Source organism: Triticum aestivum, chromosome 1B (assembly GCF_018294505.1).
Source record: "Triticum aestivum cultivar Chinese Spring chromosome 1B, IWGSC CS RefSeq v2.1, whole genome shotgun sequence".
NCBI lineage: Eukaryota > Viridiplantae > Streptophyta > Magnoliopsida > Poales > Poaceae > Triticum > Triticum aestivum.
This window is the reverse complement of record NC_057795.1, coordinates 100,421,149-100,443,296: the sequence shown is the minus strand read 5'-3', so window position 1 is coordinate 100,443,296 and position 22,148 is coordinate 100,421,149. Positions and strand designations below refer to the sequence as shown.

Sequence of the window (22,148 nt, the reverse complement as noted above, 5' to 3'; positions counted from 1 at the left end):
CCGGGACTAATGGGGTAACCCGGCCTGGACCAAAGCCCTCTTCTCTACTAGTGACATAGACAACTAAAATTTGCTAATTCTACAGCAAATAGACAAAAACTATTTGTTTTCTAACAAAGGGTGGAATTTACGGACTCAAATGAAGCATCAATTATGTACAACACAATAATCACATACTTAGTTTATGTATAAACTACTCCATCTGTTCAAAAACATAAGTCTTTCTAGAGATTCCAACAAGTGACTACATACGGAGCAAAATGAGTGAATCTACACTCTAAAATATATCTACATACATCCGTATGTTATAGTCCATTTAAAATGCCTAAAAAGACTTATATTTAGGAACAGAGGGAGTAGATGATACCCCGCGGGATGCTGCGGTATTTTAAGCCTATAAACATGATGGCAGATAAACTGAACAATTTTTTGCATAGCGTATTTACATGCTTAAGATTATAAAAATCCAGTGGACACAATACTTTGTATAAATATAAATATTGGAGAACATGAATTATGCGGTCAATTTTTTTTACTAAATACAGGACATAAGTACTCTCATTTGACTTACATGAATATTAATATATATTATTGTAACTGTTGTTGCAAACCAATCTTCATATCTGCATGCTTACGATCTACACAAAGAATGACAACTAAACACAAATACTAGCCATAGTAGTTGCTTGCAGTACGTGACAATGAGTGAATTGAAAAAAAAATCCTTTCTCTCTTTCTTGCCAACGTGAGCACAAATTCTCTTGTCTCAAAGCATTTGTCTGAACAGATCATGAGTACTTATGATAAGCACCGAGATCCAAATATCACATTGAAGTCAGAATTTGTTTACAACAAAAAGTAACTATATATGAAAACTTGCCAGCTACATTCCTCGGTGCCCAATTAGTACACAATGCATCAAATCATTTTGTGTTGCGAACCAATCTACGGTTAGATGGTTAGGTGGACAGTGGTATCTCTAGCCCACCAGGGTTCAAGTCTTGGTGCTCGCATTTATCCGGCTACGGTGACTTTGTAAAATCTCAAGATAATATGCCGGCTGAGTCTTTTGGAGCCACGCAGGGCGGGACATTATTAAGAAGCACACCATCAGACTTATCAACAAAACTGAACTTAGTAATCTTATGCCCCACCCTATTGGCCCTGCTGTTAATCTTGGATATCTAGAAACTTGCCATCAACCTAGAAATGCTCAATGCTTCCATCTTAATATCAACTAGAGGAGACCTGTCCAAATAATCGTTTCCAAAAAAGGAGGCCACAAACGAACAATCAGTTTCTAATATGATGGGCTTGTGGAGAGTAATACCAATGTAAAGCCCTACGAGGGCAGCTCTAAGTTCCGCTTCATCCACGCTGTTGCAAACCCCAGTATAATCCCGCGAAGAAATGATCACTTCTACCATATGGTTCCTGGCAACCACACCCACACACTCGCAACGCTAATGACCTCCACAAAAATTGCATCAACATTAATCTTAATGAACTCCGGATTGCGGGGCTGCCAATTCACAATTTTTTTATTTCCAATCATTGGTACCAATAAACCCATCCACCCTCTCCTTACCTTTGTTGGTAATCTCCGTCTTCTTATTGGTATGACAAGACGAGAAGGACCCCCAGTAATTTTGAATAAACTCACAAAGGCAGAGATAGTTTCCTTCCCCTTACCAAATATCAAGTCATTCTTTATGTGCCATGCCCTCCAAAACATGAATATAATTTACTCACACACCGGCGATGTTAACTGATCCAATAAAATAAGTAGCCAATCTAGCTTCAAAAGATAGAATATCTCATCATCTGGTAAGTTCCAGACCTCCCTTACCGCCATACGGAGCGCACACGCCTTGGGACATCTCACCAGAGCATGAAACACACATTCATCTCACCAGAGCAGTCTGCTTTTGGACAATTTGTTCATTTAGGGTTTTTGGACAATTCGGTGCTTTTTTTTGAGCTGTCAATTTGGTGCTAGTCTCTGTTTCCTTTGGCGGATCGATTTCTTGGGCCAAAAGGTTAGATGGGCCTGGCCGCCCGGAGAATAAAAATAAAAGGAATGAGTGGAGGTCGCTGACGTGTGGGCCTCCGCCGGCTATCCACCACGCACTGACGGTTTGTCACAGGCCAACAGCCGGAGCTCGCTCGCCGGCGCTTGTCCAGTCCACGCCCATGGCGACTCCGACCACGAGCCGTCTCCATGGCCACCTCCTCCCCGCCCTCCCGTCCCGTCCTCCTCGCGTTCCGTCCTCCTCAGCCCCATCAGCCCGGGGACCCAGCCGCCGGTCTTCCTCCCGGCTCTACTGCTCCTCGCCGCCGGTACGTAATTAGGTGTTCTAGCTAGCCTCCATGCCCTGGAAGGGGCACCGCGGTTTCTTGATTCGTGGTGCCGTTTCAGGTGGAAGCGCCGCCGTCAGGGAAGGGCGGCGAGTACCGGCCCTCCTTCGCCGACGACCTCCTACTCGCCTTCTTCCGGGCCAAGATGGTGGAGGTGAGCCCCATCGATCCACCCGTCCCCTTCTTCTCTCTACTTGGCTACCTATCTCCTCTCCACAATGCAAGTGATTTTTGTTCAGTGCCGATATGAAATGATTCTCGATCGATGGGGTTGACTGCAGAAATTATGACATGATACAAATTGGCTAATCTGAACCTCAATTCTCGATGCAACATTTTTCAGTTCTTTCACTGCTGTTGTGCTTGTTACACCTGCTAATTTCGCTCATTCTCTGTACACAAAGCTGTAGGAGGTTGGGTGGGATTCTCAAAAGCCTGGATACGACGGGCTGATCGAAGTTGCGAATCGCCTCATGATCAAGGGGAAGAGTGCTTCGGAGACTGAGCAATCAGCTGTATGCCACTTCTCTTGTTCATCTCCAGTCCCACCTCTTCTGCCATGTTTACACGACTTAAAAGTTTAATTCAGTTATTGATCTCTGCATCTCTTCTCTTATAAATTTCAGGTCCGGGTACTCCAGACACTGTTCCCCCCTCTGTTGCTGGTCCTTTTCAAAGCTCTTTTAGCACCAATTGCTAATGGCCAAATTGCATCCATGATGGTAGGTGAGTTCATTGCAAGTCAGACATTTTAACCATTGGGCTGCAGAATTAACTTAGCGTGATCTATGGTCTTCTTTTTCTTACTCGTGATCCGTTTGACTCGTGAAGCTAGAGCAACAGCGCTTTCGTGCCAATGGTTGATGGGCACATGTTCAGTGAATTCTGTAACACTGCCCGATGGGAAGTCGTTGTCAAGTGGGGTATTGATCTCTTCTGTCTTCTATTTACATTCTTTCGAATTGTTAATATGTCATTATGGAAATTGCCAGGTGTTTGTCGAGAAGTGTAAATATTTGGAAGAGAGCAAATGTCTTGGCATTTGTATCAACACGTGCAAACTGCCAACCCAGGTGTGTCTATGCGTTATATTTCCAGATCTGTACTTCTCCGCAGTCTTTTTTCTGCAATACCTTTATGTCTCCCAAGGGGTGTGTGAAATCAATTAAGCAAACTGGAATTGTATAATCTTCTACTGATGAAACCTGCATGAGCGCTGTCGATGTAGCATAGCTGTCAATCAATAGATCTTGAAAACCTTTTTTCCTCAGCCAAACTTGACCAGATCTGGCATGAAGTGCTCCTTGAATGGTTAGGTTTGAATCCTGCGTTGGAGCTTCCGGAAAACCTTATCTCCTTTCCTTAGCCTAAAAGAGAAATTTTATCTTTCAGACGTTCTTCAAGGATCACATGGGCGTTGATCTGTACATGGAGCCGAATTTTGAAGACTACAGCTGCCAGGTAGAATAAATTCAGGAATGCATGTATTGCTATGCTAAAACAGAAATCTCGCGGGCATGCTCGTGTTTATCCCTTTTCACAACCAAATGCCACCAATAACGATGCTGCTCATTGCAGTTCAACTTTGGAGTGCCACCCCCACCTCTCGACACCGACAAGGCCCTGCAAGAACCCTGCTTGGACATTTGCACAAACGCGAGACGGCGCAGAGAGCTTGGCAGCAGCGGTGGCCCGGATGGTCTATGCCCCCAAGTTTGATCTGCTGCTTCTGAAAGGACGCACATGATAACTAAAATGGTACGAATATTAGATATGATGCAGCAATGGTGCTGCCCCTGCTTCACCTGGGGCTACACTAGACTGAAGATGGATTTGTATGCGGGCTGGGCCGCCTTCTTCCCTAGCTGAACTGTATAGCATGATCTGCACATACACGCCACATGCTGCGTGCATGGGTTTAATTGGGATGTATGCAACCTACTATAATTAGAATAACGAAGTTGAATCTCGTATTGTCTGCTTGTACAAGCAAAGCAAAGAATTGGCACTTCCCTGATGTTCTGTCGTCTTTATCGCTGACGGAAGCTACGTATATACCTGTGTGTAAGCGTACATCATTGAGGGATCCTGTTCTCAGATTTGTCCTTGCGTGTCCATCTCATCGTCGTCTCCAAGCTGGCATTCTGAGTTTAGATTCCATTCTGCCACTATATGTAGCCGGACATGCAGTTCTTGGCTATCGCGACACAGCGCGTGCACTGTTCCATCGTTCAGGATGCCTAGAGAGCGGCCTTTTCGCATGCCCGGCGGCCGTGGCGGCGGCGGCGACATCACGGTGCACGTCGAATACCTGGCGCGCACCCTGATGCAGAAGCAGGAGGGCGTGGCGGCGGAGGAGCAGCACCGGGCCATGGCGACCAGCCACCGGCTGTCCCGCGTCCCCCTCCACCTCCGCAACAACAACGCCAAGGACTACACGCCGGGGTTCGTCGCCATCGGCCCGCTCCACAGCCGCGACGACCGGCGCCTCCGCCCCGCCGAGCGGCTCAAGGTGGCGTACCTCAACAGCCTCATCTCCCGCGGCCACCCCGACACGGCGCAACACCTCGCCGTCATCCAGGAGTACATCCGCGTCGTCGCCGCCCGCGAGCAGGAGGCCCGAGCAATGTACGTCGGGGAGGACGTCGTCGAGATTCCCCCTGATGAGTTCATCCAGATGATGGTGCTCGACGGCTGCTTCATCATCGAGCACCTCATCAACGTCGCCACGGGCCACGAGGAACCGTCGCTGCACGCCACGCCCTTCGGCCCCGCGCAGCTCTCCGTCGATCTCGTCCTCGCCGAGAACCAGATGCCCTTCTTCCTCCTCGTTGATCTCATCGCCAGAACTAAGCTGCCGGAGTTCGAGGCCACCGGCTACCCCGCGCCGGTGCTGCTCGTGAAGCTCGTGCTGTACTACCTGGCCGGCGAGAAGGGCCGCGACATGAGCGAGGCGCTGCCGCCGGCCGAGGGGGTCTCCCACGTCCTGCACCTGCTCCACGCGATGATCACCGCGGCGCGGACACGGTGGGAGCCGCCGCCCCGCACCATCCAGGACGGCGTGGTGATAGAGACGGCACAGGAGGCGGCACGGCTGCTGCGCCGCATCCCGCTGCTGCTGTTCGTGCCGCTGCTGTACCCGATCCTCCCCGAGGACAAGAAGTGGAGCGCGAGCTACGGGAAGGAAGACGTGCCGTCGGCGAGCGACCTGAAGCGGATGGGCGTGCAGTTCAAGAAGGCGCGCGCCGGCAGCGGGAGCAAGGCGCTGGCCGGCATCGCGTCGGTGCTGGGGCCCGTGCCGCTCGCCGTGAAGCTGACGCAGCACGAGGACCGGCTCCACCTCCCCCAGCTGCGGATCGAGTTCCGCACGGCGCCGCTGCTGCTGAACCTGATGGCGTTCGAGCAGTCGGCGTCAGCCTCGATGAAGACGCCGATGGACGTGTCGGCGTACGTGTGCTTCATGGCGAAGATGGTGCAGTCGGCGGAGGACGCGGGGGTGCTGGCGGCGGCGGAGGTGGTGCAGCAGCACGGCGGCGCGGGCAACGAGACCAAGGAGGCCGTGGCGAGGTTTTTCCGGACGATGGGCGTGGCGAGCGAGGCGGCGGCCGGCGGCGAGCTGCTGGTGACGAGCTACCTGTGCGTGCTGCTGGAGAAGCTGCGGGAGCGGAGCCGCCACCCGCTGTACGTCATGTGGGCCGACGTGCAGCGGAACTACTTCACGCTGCCGTGGGCCGTCGTCATCGAGGTCGTCGCCCTCGTCACCTTCGTCTCCACCATGGTCCAGACCTACACCTCCGTCAAGTACCACAGCTGAAATGCACCACCAGTCCACAGCGTGTCCATAATCTTTGCCAGACTGACTGTTTGGGCTCGTGTTCTCCCACATTCTAGCCCACGGGCCCATGTTCCTTGCGTGTGCATATACAAGAGGAGTGATTTGACTTTTTATTTAGCATATCAATATTGTTTTATTTTATTATTGAGAAAACATTATATTTATATAAATATAAGGAACTTGAGCTCGATGAACGTTTAAATTCTTTTCTTCTAATTATCATATTTTAAGATGCAATGTCATGTAAAATGTGTACGTCATGTTTACACATGATACAAATGGTTATACTTTGTCATGAAACTGTGCAGACACATGCTTTAATATGCCATACAAATATGGCGAGTGATAGGCGCCGGTGCGTGATACGTCTTCAACGTATCTATAATTTTTGATTGTTCCATACTATTATATTATCTGTTTTGGATGTTTAATGGACTTTAATATGCTTTTTAATATTATTTTTGGAACTAACCTATTAACTGAAGGCCTAGTGCCAGTTTATGTTTTTTTGCTTATTTTAGAGTTTTGCAGAAAAGGAATACCAAACGGAATGAAACCTTCGCGATGATATTTCTTGGACCGAAAGCAAACCAGAAGACTTAGAGATGAAGTCGGAGACGTAACGAGGAGGCCACGAGGCAGGAGGGCGCGCCCCCCACCCTCGTGGGCCCCTCGTAGCTCCACCGACCTAGTTCTTTCGCCTATATATACATTTATACCCTAAAAACACCAGGGGAGCCATGAAACCACTTTTCCACCGCCGCAACCTTCTGTACCCGTGAGATCCCATCTTGGAGCCTTTTCTGGCGATCTGCCGGAGGGGGATCACGGAGGGCTTCTATATCAACACCATTACGTCTCCAATGAATCGTGAGTAGTTTACCATTGACCTTCGGGTCCATAGTTATTAGCTAGATGGCTTCTTCTCTCTCTTTGATTCTTAATACAAAGTTCTCCTCGATGTTCTTGGAGATCTATTCGATGTAATACTCTTTTGCGGTGTGTTTGTCGAGATCCGATGATTGTGGATTTATGATCAAGATTATCTATGAATATTATTTGGTTCTTCCCTGAATTCTTATATGCATGATTTGATACCTTTGCAAGTCTCTTTGAATTATCGGTTTAGTTTGGCCTACTAGATTGATCTTTCTTGCCATGAGAGAAGTGATTAGCTTTGGGTTCAATTTTGCGGTGTCCTTTCCCAGTGACAGTAGGGGCAGCAAGGCACGTATTATATTGTTGCCATCGATGATAAAAAGATGGGGTTTATATCAAATTGCTTGAGTTTATCCCTCTACATCATGTCATCTTGCTTAATGCGTTACTCCGTTCTTTATGAACTTAATACTCTAGATGCATGCTGGATAGCGGTCGATGTGTGAAGTAATAGTAGTAGATGCAGGCAGGAGTCGGTCTACTTGACACGGATGTGATGCCTATGTTCATGATCATTGCCTTAGATGTCATCATAATTATGCACTTTTCTATCAATTGCTCGGCAGTAATTTGTTCACCCACAGTAATATATGCTATCTCGAGAGAAGCCACTAGTGAAACCTATGGCCCCGGGTCTCTTTTCCATATTATTGAATCTCGTTTACATCTTGCTAGTTTCTGATCAACTAGTTTGCAATCTTTACTTTCCAATCTATACATAAAAATAACAAAAATATTTACTTTATTATCTCTATCAGATCTCACTTTTGTGCGTGACCGTGAAGGGATTGACAACCCCTTTATCGCGTTGGTTGCAAGTTCTTGATTGTTTGTGCAGGTATTCGATGACTTGTGCATCATCTCCTACATGATTGATACCTTGGTTCTCAAAACTGAGGGAAATACGTATGCTACTTTGCTGCATCACCCTTTCCTCTTCAAGGGAAAGCAATGCAAGCTCAAGAAGTAGCAAGAAGGATTTCTAGCACTGTTGCCGGAGAGATCTACGCCAAGTCAAGCCATACCAAATACCCATCATAAACTCTTCTCCCTTGCATTACATTATTCGCCATTCGCCTCTCGTTTTCCTCTCCCCCACTTGTGAAACGATTTTCGAAAACCTTTGCCTTTTCTTCGCCCCTCTTCCGTTCGTCTCTTCTCGCTTGCTTCTTGTGTGCTCATGTGTGTTATATCATTTGATTCACCTTCATGGCTAGTCCTCCTATCGTTGTCAGTACTCCAGATAATCAAGTTCTCAATTTTAAACAAAGGGAGGGAGAAAATATAAAAGATGCTTGGTACAGAATTTGCAATGCTTAAAATAGATCTACTAGAAAGCAATCTACTTCCGTTCTTCTCCACAATTTTTATGTAGGCATTACTCCTTGGAATAGATATGTTCTTGACACCATTACTGGAGGGAATTTCTTGGGAAGCCATACTTTTGATTCTTATAATGCCATGATAGATTTCTTAGGCCCACCACCTCTCTTGGTCAATGGAACTATTTTAACCTTGGAACATGTGATGCAGAGACTTGATATTATTGAAAATAAAATTGCTACTATAAAGTTAATTGAAAATCTGGATAAAAATATTCATAATCAAATTACTCAATACGGATCTAAGGTAGGAGTTACGCTTAAGAATTTTAGAGAAAAGGAACCCATAGTTAATGAAAAGATAGATCAAGATTCTACTAGAATTGATAAACTAGAGGATATTATTACCAACTTGGGTTCCGCTTTTTCTGCCGTTAAAAATACCTCTAATCCTCCTTCTGCCAAAGTTGCCAAGTTTATTTACGTTCCTAAGAATAAGGATGAATCTTCTAGTAAGGAAAATGAAGATCTCAAATCAATAAGTGTTCACCCCAATTTGTTCGATATCATTAAGGAACCTTTTGCCACAAACGAATTTCTCGATTTCTTGCCTAGGAGTTTGACCATTGATAAAACTAAAGAACCTCCTAAGGGTTATACGTGTTCAATTAAAGAATTGCATACCAAATATGACAATACCTAGATTTATTCTTGTTTTTATGCCTAGCTAGGGGCGTTAAACGATAGCGCTTGTTGGGAGGCAACCCAATTTTATTTGTGTTCTTTACTTTTTGCTCCTGTTTAGTAATAATTAATTCATCTAGCCTCTGTTTAGATGTGGTTTTATGTTTTAATTAGTGTTTGTGCCAAGTAGAATCTTTGGGAAGACTTGGGTGAAGTCTTTGCGATCTTGCTGTGAAAAACATAAACTTTTGCGCTCACGGGAATAGCTGTGATTTTTTACAGAAGAGTGATTTTAGGTTGATTCTTTTTACAGAAGATTAATAGACAAGTATTCGAAAGTTATAGATTGCTACAGACTGTTCTGTTTTTGACAGATTCTGTTTTTCATGTGTTGTTTGCTTATTTTGATGAATCTATGAGTAGTATCGGGGGGTATGAACCATAGAGAAGTTGGAATACAGTAGGTTTAACACCAATATAAATAAACAATGAGTTCATTACAATACCTTAAAGTGGTAGTTTATTTTCTTATACTAACGGAGCTCATGAGATTTTCTGTTGAAGTTTTGTGTTGTGAACTTTTCAAGTTTTGGGTAAGGATTTGATGGATTTTGGAATAAGGAGTGGCAAGAGCCTAAGCTTGGGGATGCCCAAGGCACCCCAAGGTAGAATTTAAGGACAACCAAAAGCCTAAGCTTGGGGATGCCCCGGAAGGCATCCCCTCTTTCGTCTTCGTCTACCGGTAACTTTACTAGAGGCTATATTTTTATTCACCACATGATATGTGTTTTGCTTGGAGCATCTTGTATGATTTGAGTCTTTGCTTTTTAGTTTACCGCAATCATCCTTGTTGTACACACCTTTTGGGAGAGGCACACATGGATCGTGATTTATTAGAATACTCTATGTGCTTCACGTATATCTTTTGAGCTAGACAATATTGCTCTAGTGCTTCACTTATATCTTTATAGAGCATGGCGGTGGTTTTATTTTATAGAAATTGTTGATCTCTCATGCTTCACTTATATTATTTTGAGAGTATTTTAGAACATCATGGTAATTTGCTTCAGTTATAAAATTAGTCCTAATATGATGGGCATCCAAGATGGGTATAATAAAAACTTTCATATAAAGTGCATTGAATACTATGAGAGGTTTGATTCTTTATGATTGTTTTGAGATATGAAGATGGTGATATTAGAGTCATGCTAGTTGAGTAGTTGTTAATTTGGGAGATACTTGTCTTAAAGTTTATGATTCCTGTAGCATGCACGTATGGTGAACCGTTATGTGATAAAGTTGGAGCATGATTTTTTATTGATTGTCTTCCTTATGAGTGGCGGTCGGGGACGAGCGATGGCATTTTCCTACCAATCTATATCCCTAGGAGCATGCGCGTAGTACTTCATTTCGATAAGTAATAGATTTTTGCAATAAGTATGTGAGTTCTTTATGACTAATGTTGAGTCCATGGATTATACGCATTCTCACCCTTCCACCATTGCTAGCCTCTCTAGTACGCGCAACTTTCACCGGTACCATACACCCACCATATACCTTCCTCAAAGCAGCCACCATACCTACCTATTATGGCATTTCCATAGCCATTCTGAGATATATTGCCATGCAACTTTCCACCGTTCTGTTTATTATGACACGCTCCATCATTGTCATATTGTTTGCATGATCATGTAGTTGACATCGTATTTGTGGCAAAGTCGCCGTTCATAATTTTCATACATGTCACTCTTGAATCACCTCACATCCCGGTACACCGCCGGAGGCATTCATATAGAGTCATATTTTGTTCCAAGTATCGACTTGTAATTCTTGAGTTGTAAGTAAATAAAAGTGTGATGATCTTCATTATTAGAGCATTGTACTAGTGATGAAAGGATGATGGAGACTATGATTCCACCACAAGTTGGGATAAGACTCCGGACGAAGAAAAAGAAAAAAAAAAGAGGCCATAAAAAATAGAGAAAAGGCCCAAATAAAAAAATGAGAGAAAAAGAGATAAGGGGCAATGCTACTATCCTTTTACCACACTTGTGCTTCAAAGTAGCACCATGATCTTCATGATAGAGAGTCTCCTATGTTGTCACTTTCATATACTAGTGGAAATTTTTCATTATAGAACTTGGCTTGTATATTCTAATGATGGGCTTCCTCAAAAGTGCCCTAGGTATTCATGAGCAAGCAAGTTGGATGCACACCCACTTAGTTTCCTTTTTTTGAGCTTTCATACACTCATATCTCTAGTGCATCTGTTGGATGGCAATCCCTACTCACTCACATTGATATCTATTGATGGGCATCTCCATAGCCCGTTGATACACCTAGTTGATGTGAGACTATCTTCTCCATAATCACCATTCTATTCCACCTATAGTGCTATGTCCATGGCTCACGCTCATGTATTGCGTGAAGATTGAAAAAGTTTGAGAACATCAAAAGTATGAACCATTGCTTGGCTTGTCATCGGGGTTGTGCATGATTAAATACTTTGTGTCATGAAGATAGAGCATAACCAGACTATATGATTTTGTAGGGATAGCTTTCTTTGGCCATGTTATTTTGTGAAGACATGATTGCTTTGTTAGTTTGCTTGAAGTATTATTATTTTTATGTCAATATTAAACTTTTGTCTTGAATCTTTTGGATCTGAACATTCATGTCACAATAAAGAAAATTACATTGATGAATATGTTAGGTAGCATTCCACATCAAAAATTCTGTTTTTATCATTTACCTACTCGAGGACGAGCAGGAATTAAGTTTGGGGATGCTTGATACGTCTCCAACTATCTATAATTTTTGATTGTTCCATGCTATTATATTATCTGTTTTGGATGTTTAATGGGCTTTAATATGCTCTTTTATATTATTTTTGGAACTAACCTACTAACCGAAGACCCAGTGCCAGTTTCTGTTTTTTTTCCTATTTTAGAGTTTTGCGGAAAAGGAATACCAAACGGAGTCCAAACGGAATGAAACCTTCGCGATGATCTTTCTTGGACCGAAAGCAAACCAGAAGACTTGGAGATGAAGTCGGAGACGTAACGAGGAGGCCATAAGGAAGGAGGGCGCGCCCCCACCCTCGTGGGCCCCTCATGGCTCTACCTACCTAGTTCTTTCGCCTATATATACTCTTATACCCTAAAACACCAGGGGAGCCACGAAACCACTTTTCCACCGCTGCAACCTTCTGTACCCATGAGATCCCATCTTGGGGCCTTTTCTGGCGATCTGCCGGAGGGGGATTCGATCACGGAGGGCTTCTACATCAACACCATTACCTCTCTGATGAAGCGTGAGTAGTTTAGCACAAACCTTTGAGTCCATAGTTGTCGTGGAATTAACACGTCAGATGTCCTTAGTGTCAGGACTTAGTCGCGAGGCCTACGCATCTATGTGGTAGCTTGAGAGGGGTTGATCGGGACGAGAGACGCAATACGCAAGATAAGGATTTAGACAGCTTCGGGCCCCGGGAAACATCATCCGGTAACAATCCTACATGCTGTTTATGGCTAGGTCTCATTATGCTCATGAGAAGAGTCGCCGTAAGCCGGCTCCCCCTTTGTGTCTAGCCCTAGATATTGTTTCTTCTTGCCTCTCCCTTTGGGGAGCCCTACCCCTCCTTATATAAGTTAGAGGGGCGGGTTACATGTGGAGTCCTAGTAGGACTAGCCCATCTTGTACTACAAGCCGGATTCAAGTTCGGGTCTTGATTCCTTGTAAGGGAGATACTCCTCACGCCTTTCCTCTTAAGCCGGCCTATGATAACGTAAGCCGGCCTTCTGGGCCTTAAGCCTCCTGGGCCCCCGAGTCTTGTCGCTCCTCTGATCCGCTTGCCAGGTCACCCATAAGTCGCCAGGATCGGGCGGGGCACTTAGTGAGTCGCCAAGTCCGGCCGGGTTATACTTCCGGCCGGGTTACACCGCGGGGTATATCCCCGACATTAGCCCCCAAGTTTAGTTTGGATTTATCCATGGTAAACTTATGCTGCAAAATAAACACAAGAACAAATTTGACAGGTTGTGCTCCGGGTTAAAAATTCTTGTAAACCGGCACCTGGACATCCTTAAGTCCTTGTCATTTCCTTCTTCTAGAAAATCTGGGTCAATAGACCAGCTTCACAATCAATTTGATGATGTTGGTTTCTCACAGAAAAATACTGTGAAGAATAATCCACTTGAGTTGGCTTCCAAGGCGCCGGGTTAAATAATTTTGGTCTTCAAATACTCATCTGATATTCAGCCGGCTTGAAGATATAAAACTTGCCAGTTTATCATTACCCAAAAACTCCGGGTTATAAAGACTGATGATGTCAAGTAGTAATTGTTGTTGACACCGGGTCATGTAATTGATCTTCCTGATTTGCTCAAAACTGATAATTTGAAGATGTTCCTCTTTATATATGCACAATACCTGTAGCCCCCAAGTCTTAAGAGGAGAACATAGTGATAGCTTAAGACTTGCTCCAATATAAGTGTTGCAACCAAAGAAGAAATCTTGTTTGTTCATATCAATCATTAGTCATAAACTGAATATTCCACATAGGTAGCCCCCAAGTTCCGGGTTGTCATGCTTGCAGCAACCTGGGACTTGTAATTGCCTTACGCTCATAAAAACATCAACCAGTGTAGCCTCCAAGGGCCGAGTCATTATACAATAATGAGCAGGGACTTTATAAATATGATCATGTAGATTTGAACAGCAACCTGTAGCCCCCAAGGGCCGGCTCAGTAAGATAATATTGAGCTGGTACTTTATATATACTTCTTTGAAAAGAACATCATATAATGTAACCCCCATAATGGGGCGTGAATCCATGTCCACAAGGTTGAGAGCTTTGTGCTCGACCAACTGAGTAGTGGACCTGTCAATATAATGGATTAAGACTTGTGTACCTTGAATTGTTGACAGGAGCAATTGGTAGCCCCCAAGGGCCGGCTCATTACGATGTGATGAGTCGGGTCTTCAATGAGGTGAGCAAAAATGACTTTGCATTAGCCCCCAAGTGTCATGGTGCATGCTTGCAGCGACATGAGACTTGCAGATTTGATGTAACCTCAATTTGAATAATGTAGCTCCCAAATGCCGGGTCGTAAGCCTGCAGCGACTCGAGACTATTCCTTCCATTGTAGAATAAATCATATCCATTAATAAAATAATAGCCATTGCGCCAAAGCGACTTTGAATACCTCATTTGTTGATAAGTAAATCCAGAGTTTAAATACCCGGCGGCTCTTGGCCAATGGCGATTTAATACGCCTCCGTTGTAAGCCGGAATTTTTATAACCCGGCGGCTTATAGCCTTTGAGAAAAAATCCAGAACAGATTATCATTTTGAAGCATCAACTTTGGTAATGAGCTTAAACTTAATCATTTATATGCATATTTCTGCAAATCCTGCAAAGAGTTTAAACAACATATGCCCTGGCGACTTGATGTCAAAAGCCAAGGCGGGTAACCACCCAAATGTAGTCTTATCCTGCACACAAGTAGATCACAAGATCCCTATGATCCTTTGAATGATACCGCCGGCTTATGTGACCCGGACAGTGAAGTTGATAACTCAACTCTGTAAGAGCCGGCACATATGATATTTGTGACAACTCAAATACTTGCGATTGTATAAAAATAGATAAAAATTTTGAGGCTTCTGATTCGAATACGATCAGTAAACCGTTCCAAAGGGGTTAAGCTAAGATTCGAATACGATCATATAGCCCCCAGTGGCGTTGGCTATGCCGATCAAAGTGGATATCGACAGCTATGTTCTCTTTGGTTCGAATACGACCTATGTTTGAACAGGAAAACCCCCAAATGACCACAGTGATATTGAATTTGTACTGCCGGTTTATATGACCTGTGTAATAAGGGTGATAACCCAATCCTTAGAAGCCAATGCTTCCATATAAATGATGGTTGTCATAAGCTGGCGACTTATAGTCAAAAGTCAAGCCGGGTTAATCATAAAATACTTATATACATTTGAGATATAATCCCCAAAAGGTCTCAAGTTAAGTAATTGTGGCTACAATAAACTTTACCAGAGATAGAATAAAACTTTTTGAGGCTTCTGATTCGGATACGATCAGTAAACCGTTCCAAAGGGGTTAAGCTAAGATTCGAATACGATCATATAGCCCCCAGTGGCTTGGCGATGCCGATCAAGTGGGTATCGACAGCTATGTTCTCTTTGGTTCGAATACGCCCTATATTTGAACAGGAAGCCCCCAAGTGACCATAAGAGTTGTTTAACAACGCTGATTCGAATATGATCCACGTCCATTCCCAAAGGGGTTGAGCTATGATTCGGATACGATCAAGAAGCCCCCAAGTAGGTTCAGCAGTTTGCTAATTAAAAGGGTATCGACAGCTATGTTCTCTTTGGTTCGAATACGACCTATGTTTGAACAGGAAGCCCCCAAATGACCGTACAAATTTTGGCATTGCGCCGATCAAGAGGGTACTGATAGCTATGCCCGATGAGCAGGAAGCCCCCAAGTGACCATAATAAAATAAGCCGTAAAGCAGGATATCCATGTTTTGAACCGGAATTTCTTAAACCGGATATTGAGATCCTCAAAGCTTTGTAAAGGACAAATTTACCTTGATCCGGATGTTGAACCGGTTTTGAAAACTTCAAAGCTTTGCGGGAGAAAGATGTCTCTTGAACCGGATTTTAAACCGGAATTTTCATCAGTATGGTAGTGTCCTCCGGAACCGGGTTATCATCCCCTCCCATGACCCGGAGTTCCCGAGTCATGTCACTGTAGCCCCTGAGTTTTAAGACTACTCGAGGAGTTGGCTTGAGACTCTCCATATTTGACCGTGATATAAACCGGTATGAGTCATTCAACATCTCAGTGACATAACTTGTCCTGCACTGGAGAACTTGCAAGGCAGAGTAATTGCTCTTTTAAAGAAAGCAATATATAATAAAAATATACTGGATGGATTTCACCTGATGTGTTGAGCCGGAATTAATCCGTCGCAGAGTTGATGATCACTGCGGTAAGGTTGAAATCAATGACGGGTGAGTCGGCCACGGGAGCGGACAGATGAGTCGGCCGCAGTGTTGTAAGCCGGTGCGGACGAGCAAGTCAACCGCAGGAGCAGTAAGCCACTCGGACGCCGAGTCGGCCACGGGGGTGGACGGGTAAGTCGCCCGTCACATTGTAAGCCGGCACAGACGTGTGAATCGGCTGGCGCGTTGATGTAGATCAGACCGCAGGGGCGGCGGCTTGCACCCACCTGTTGAATAGTAAGCGGTCGCCGATGCCGTTGCATGATTATGCTACCGCACACTCCATGAATATGGCATTACACCATCTTTATGATGAATCATTGTCCTGCACATAAAGGTGTACATACCAAAGTGATTGCTTTTTGCGCTAATAAAATAATCTTAGATGGATATCACCTGATATGTTAGGCTGGAAATAATCCGCCATGGAGTTGATGACATCTTATGGTGAAACTGAAATCACTCACGGGTAAACCGGCCGCAGTTTTTATAAGCTGGTGCGTCCGGGGAAGGTCGGCACTGGCGTTGTAAGCCGGCGCGGACAAAAGAGTCGGCCGCAGCGGCTGGAAACGGCAAGGACGCAGACGAGTCGGCCAGGGTGTTGGAAACGGCAAGGACGCGAGTGAGTCGGCCACGGGTGCAGACGATGAGTCCGTTGCGTGCGTTGATGTAGCGAGGGCGGCGACTTGCTCACGCATCCGTCCAGAACACGGCACGAACATGCTAGCGCAAAAATAATATTGGCGTACGTTCTTTTGTGACACCTTTGTAATAAATAATGGTCCTGCGAAAAAATACCATAGACCAGTGTATTTGTTCTTTGATGTAAACAATATGTTTAATAAAATAAACTTGAATGGATAGATATCACCTGATATATTTGAATAACAGACATAAAATGTCCACTAGAATCTGTCCAGGATGTCTTGTACTGCGATTTTTAACCTTTGAACAGAGAAAAATACTATCAGTACTTGGCCTTGTGTGGGATGCAGCAACGACAGTAGTGACAACAGTTTTCATTGGCCTAGTGGCCGCTCACAGTACATGCGGCTAGATACGCCGTCATGGCACGCCCTTTTTTTTTAAACAACAAACACCCAGATCTTCTGACTTTTCTTCCAACCGGCCATACTAATCTCTTTTACTCATACCTTCATTAGCAGGCACAAGGGTGCACGAGGTGTGGCCTCGTACAGAATAAGAACTAGATCGGAAGTGCGCCCTGGCGCACGGTGCCTGGTCCAGCGTATTGTCCCAGCGGCCAAGCAGACCTATCAGTGCTCCCAGAGAGAAATAATCATACATTGAAGATACACTAAATGTAGAGCATTGCCGCTGTCTGGGATAAGATAATATTTGCCAGTGTCATTGCAATTGCTAAGGCAATTATATATCAAATGCAAGGCAACATGACATTTTGTGAATGGAACTACTGACATGAGAGTTAATGGCATGTATGTCCTGCTTGATACTCTTATAAGATGCCAGTGAAACTTACCTCAGTCATTCCCAAAAGGGCATTTTATATGATCCAAATCTGAAGCATGTATAAACACATACAAGAACAGAGGAAATGGCATCCACAGGCAGAATGCATAGGTAAAATTTAGCTAATGAAACATGTAGCAACATCCATAATCATAATAAGTATGGTAATCACACATACTTTCACATCAGCTAGCAACACACGGCTAAACTGATGGGATACATTAGTCAAGATCCATGTCACACTAACTATTGACTGCAGCATTTGGACATTGACAGACAGTAGATTCCACTTGGCCAGGATCAGCAAAACAGATCACTCTATTATAAGCGACAGGTCGCAACAAAAGCGATCCCAGATGGAAAAGGCAATCCATCCGCTAAATCAGCATTTTCTGCACATCCGCAACTAATACGCTACGATCCTGCAGAAATAGAATTCCAAACAAAAATCAAAACATATATACCACAGGGAGCAGTAAATTAGCAAAAAAAGTACCGAACAAACGAACCAAAAGGGCGCGTTGCCTAAAGGCACTTGGTCTCCAACTTAGTCTTTTTAGTTGCAAAGGGCACCTCCTCATTTCCCATCAGGTCTTCAGATACCTTGCTTCAAGTATAAATAACAATTACATAAAAAGAAAATCATGATGTATATACTGGTCCTAGAAAGAATGGGCAACAGTGGAAAATGAGAAAAACAATAAAAATAAAAATAATGGCAAAGCACTATGGATGAAAACCATTAAGTTGACAGGCGCACCTTTGACTGTGTCCCTGTGGGCACATGTTCATTGATTTGCTGGGAAGATCAATTGAGCAGAGCAAGGATTGTGGTTCACATCAATTTAGCAGAGCAAGGTTTGTGGTTCACATCAATTGAGCAGAGGAAGGATTAAACAAATCACCGAAAAAGATAGGTCGCCTAAAAATACTCGCTTAGAGCTTAGCTTTTTTGTTTGCAGAAGGCACCTCATCATCTACTGGCAGTTGTTTAGTTGATTTGCTTCAAGGATAAACAATTATTTCAATCTACCTAGACTACCGAGATAACTACATTATTTTAGCCGCAAACATGAAGGTTATTGAAACCTGCATCTTAATAACACAACATTGGCGGTCTACTAAGACTGCTTAGCCAGATGAATCATGAGCTTACCAAGGAATCCATATAGTTGTACCAATTTATTTTATTGTGTCCCAGTTACAGAATTTCTTTTGACACCATCCCAGTTAAAGAGTTGGAAGTCGTAGTCACAGGAAACAGGAAAGGCCACAAGGTGGTATCTTTTTCGAATACCATTGTAATGGAAGCGGTAGAGTCTGCTGCCATTCATGGTGTCTTCTTCGAATACCCTCGTCTGATACCTGATATAAGAAAAGGCGAACATCAGATGTCTATGTAAACCGTAAAAGAAGGATGCGATTATGATAGACATGAACCATAGAAAAAGACCTCCAGAATTTGCAGCTTCTACCCATAGAGCACGAGCATGGGAACAATGTGCCTCCTTTCCAGCAGCACAAAAGGAATCCGGTAGCTGCCGGTTCTGTAATGGTAGAGAAGAACTTGTCTAAAACTTCCATGGGCCGGAAAAAAATGTTGGAGCTATAAGAGACGCGATGAAATCCAAGGAAATTCTAACTAATTAGAATGTTGTACACAAACTTGTAGACGCAACCTTATTAGTAGAGAAAATACAAAACATAATTTATGGCACATAAGATTATACTGATGGTTTATCCAAGATATGATAAAATTAAATATCAGGCCATCATACATTTCACTGCGAACCCTCCTTAACATAACCTGAAATGGCCTTAAGGTTGTCGATCGCCTTGTAGTAGGCAGCAAATCAGCAGCAAACCAAGCAACTGCACTACAACTTACTGAAATTGGGTCGGTGTTATCTGCTATTACACCGTGGCAAGCCAATAAGATCATCTACAAACACATTAACTAAATTTACAGTGTTCATTTGTTTACGGAAAAGCCTTCATACGAAATCCATATGTCAGAATCATCATTGCATTGCATCATTCTAACAACAAAAGTGGTGTCTCATGGCTCGAATACAGTTAATATGAAGAAGTGTAATCCCTAGCTTATAAGGACCATGCATGATCTTAGTGAAGTTACATACCTCGTGATGGACTGACCAAGGAGCTCTCCAGAATGTGTGTCCTGGCCTGCAAAGCCAACCAACAAAACAAAGAAGACGGAAGATTAGGTATGCACGCAGCAAGAAGAACATACACATACACCATGGGGAACAACCTAGCTATCATGGTCATGTTGGGCACCCAACCTGAAGATACCAAAAAATGCCACATGCAAGTACACATGGAAGAGCAGACCAGATGTGAGCACTGGGGATTAGAGAGAGAAACTGGGAGAAGACGGACCTTGTCGAGCACACCAAAGAGTTGCGACCCGGGAAAGCAGAAGCACCGGGATGACACGATGTACATGGCGTCGGCACAAAGCAGGTAGAAGCCGACGAGGAAGAGGAGGGAGCCGCAGCAGCATCCGCAGCAGGCCGCCGCCGCCGCTCCTGATGGCTCAGCCACCCTTCATGGCCACGAGGTGCTGGCACAAGGAAGGTTCAGTCGCGATCCGTTGGGGAGGAGGAGGAGCCGCGAATGAGCAGCGGCGACGCGGGGAGCGCCGCATCAAGCGCCTGCTGCCAGTGCTCCTCAGCTGCGCGCACCGCCTGGCATCCGACTTGGCCGAACCCCTTGAGCACCCTGCACAAGAATCATATAGGATTAATCAACATATAGCATGTGGTAAGAAATAGGATGGAGCTAAACAAAAAAGCACTGAAAAATGTGCTTCCATGCCTGGAAACGCAGAAAAGAAATGAACACGTTGACAAAAACTCATGGGATTACTAAAATTATATTTGTATCCGAAAACCCAACTATCTATAGAAAATCAGAAAGAATAAAAAAGGACCATCTGATCAAATCTTCTCATACGACATAGTCGACTATGCCACAACGATGTGCATTCTACTTTGACACTATTTTTTTTCTTCCACTGAAACATGCGACTAAAAATACCAAACCAGAGTTTACAATCAAATACCAAACCAAACAACTACACAGGAGCCATCATGGCTATATCAAAATCATATTAATATCAAATTTCTGGAGCAACCAGTAACCACTTAAATAAATGTTTCTAAAGCTCAAGTGAAGAAAATATCTCATAGGAGGAAACCAGATGGGAAGGAGTTGCAATACCCGTGGGCGGGTTGGAGATGACAAGGACGCCAGCAAGGAAGGCAAACCAGGTCTCTTTCTTCTTTTTGTAAGCGTTTCTTCTACACGATTTTGAAGGTGTGACAAAAAACATCCAGGTGTGAGCTTTTGAGCTTTAGCCCATCAGTTTCCCACATAAATCAGTCGTTCCAATTTCCTTAGGTTGTATCATGTAATAAAAAGACAGAAGAATTTATATGTTTCTCTAACAGAGGAGAAATTTCTAGAAAATATAATGTATGTTCAGAAAAAAAAATACATGACTCGGTGTAATGAACGTTGGGCAGAACATATCAATACTTCAATTGTGACCTAGAACAAATAGTTTAATCGGAATGGTCCATGTGCTTGCTAATCCTTTGAGAGCTTATTTGGTTGAAACATAAGAAAATTTCCTAAAGTATGTGGTCTCGGAACGGAGTTCAAACAAACATTCGCGAAAGGTATTTAAAAAACATCATATCCTAAATCACTGTTCTACACTTATATAACCTCTACATTAGTTGTGTAGGCCACAAAATTAAGTCACGAACATATCACCTGAAACGAAATGCCTTCAGATACATCATCTGCTGGTTGTTTTTAGTAGATTGCTTTTTTTTTGAAAGAATGGTGTGATCAAACTATTTATGATTATCAAGTAGAGGTGCATACATGAACTATATAGTGAAAAGAGTCTTCCAAGCATCTAGTTTATTAGTTGGTTTGAAACAAGGATGAAGAAAACAATTTCATTTCTTTTAGTAGCAATAATTTTCTACACAAATGCAAACTCACTGGCCACATAAGCATGGTGCTTGGATGGACATAACTCTCCAAACAAATCTACAAAATAAAACACACGAATCAAACTCAAAGATCATCACATAAATGTAATTTGCTTGTATGGTGACACTTTTTATATATGAATACCTAAAGGTTACCGATTAGCATATCAGGAACTTGAACAAATGGAAAGTCTTCAATGATATATAATGCTTGCCACCATAAAGCATGCATGCCTGTAACCGCTGATAAATCAACCTCCATCCCTAAAATCAAGACGCGAAAACCAGGATCCCAAAGTAAATTAGAGTCAGTAATGTCTACAGAGCAACACTCTGCTTGAAAACAAAGACCACCACCAATTGGCAATGCGCACAATAATCCCAGGGGGACTACTACCAATCTAAAAATGATAATTTTATCTGGTCTCAGGCATCTAGTGTGCTTGCGG

General features: G+C 43.7%; 2 protein-coding genes and 1 long non-coding RNA gene across 4 annotated transcripts; 2 read left to right on the top strand and 1 right to left on the bottom strand.

Annotated features, from left to right (window-relative positions):
- Positions 1 to 2,107: 2,107 nt before the first annotated feature.
- LOC123110138 (beta-carotene isomerase D27, chloroplastic) lies at positions 2,108 to 4,382 on the top strand. Of its 2 annotated transcripts, XM_044530603.1 has the most exons (8): positions 2,108 to 2,340; positions 2,420 to 2,512; positions 2,769 to 2,873; positions 2,985 to 3,084; positions 3,190 to 3,281; positions 3,351 to 3,431; positions 3,751 to 3,819; positions 3,937 to 4,377. In XM_044530603.1, the coding sequence occupies exons 1-8, from the start codon at positions 2,194 to 2,196 to the stop codon at positions 4,075 to 4,077; spliced, it is 828 nt and encodes a 275-aa protein (XP_044386538.1). In that variant the 5' UTR covers positions 2,108 to 2,193; the 3' UTR covers positions 4,078 to 4,377. The 2 variants fall into 2 exon arrangements, with proteins under 2 accessions (XP_044386538.1, XP_044386529.1); XM_044530594.1 differs by having other exon boundaries at positions 3,190 to 3,431; positions 3,937 to 4,382.
- A 62-nt stretch (positions 4,383 to 4,444) lies between these two features.
- Positions 4,445 to 6,315, top strand: LOC123110129 (uncharacterized). The gene has a single exon (XM_044530581.1). It carries the CDS (start codon positions 4,595 to 4,597, stop codon positions 6,170 to 6,172), a length of 1,578 nt encoding a protein of 525 aa, XP_044386516.1. The 5' UTR covers positions 4,445 to 4,594; the 3' UTR covers positions 6,173 to 6,315.
- Positions 6,316 to 17,747: 11,432 nt separating this feature from the next.
- Positions 17,748 to 21,697, bottom strand: LOC123110124 (uncharacterized). The gene is made up of 7 exons (XR_006453168.1): positions 20,915 to 21,697; positions 20,072 to 20,413; positions 19,810 to 19,855; positions 19,122 to 19,215; positions 18,429 to 19,033; positions 18,178 to 18,275; positions 17,748 to 18,090 (listed from the first exon to the last, which is right to left on the bottom strand). It is a non-coding gene; the product is annotated as an uncharacterized lncRNA (long non-coding RNA).
- Between the last annotated feature and the right edge of the window lie 451 nt (positions 21,698 to 22,148).

Excerpts from the sequence above, each read along its gene's own strand:
- LOC123110129 (XM_044530581.1), top strand. The coding sequence starts at position 4,595 with ATGCCTAGAGAGCGGCCTTTTCGCATGCCCGGCGGCCGTGGCGGCGGC.
- LOC123110138 (XM_044530594.1), top strand. The coding sequence starts at position 2,194 with ATGGCGACTCCGACCACGAGCCGTCTCCATGGCCACCTCCTCCCCGCC. Across the intron at positions 2,513-2,768 it reads TCCGGGCCAAGATGGTGGAG|GAGGTTGGGTGGGATTCTCA; the intron begins GTGAGCCCCATC and ends ACAAAGCTGTAG. Across the intron at positions 2,874-2,984 it reads CGGAGACTGAGCAATCAGCT|GTCCGGGTACTCCAGACACT; the intron begins GTATGCCACTTC and ends TATAAATTTCAG.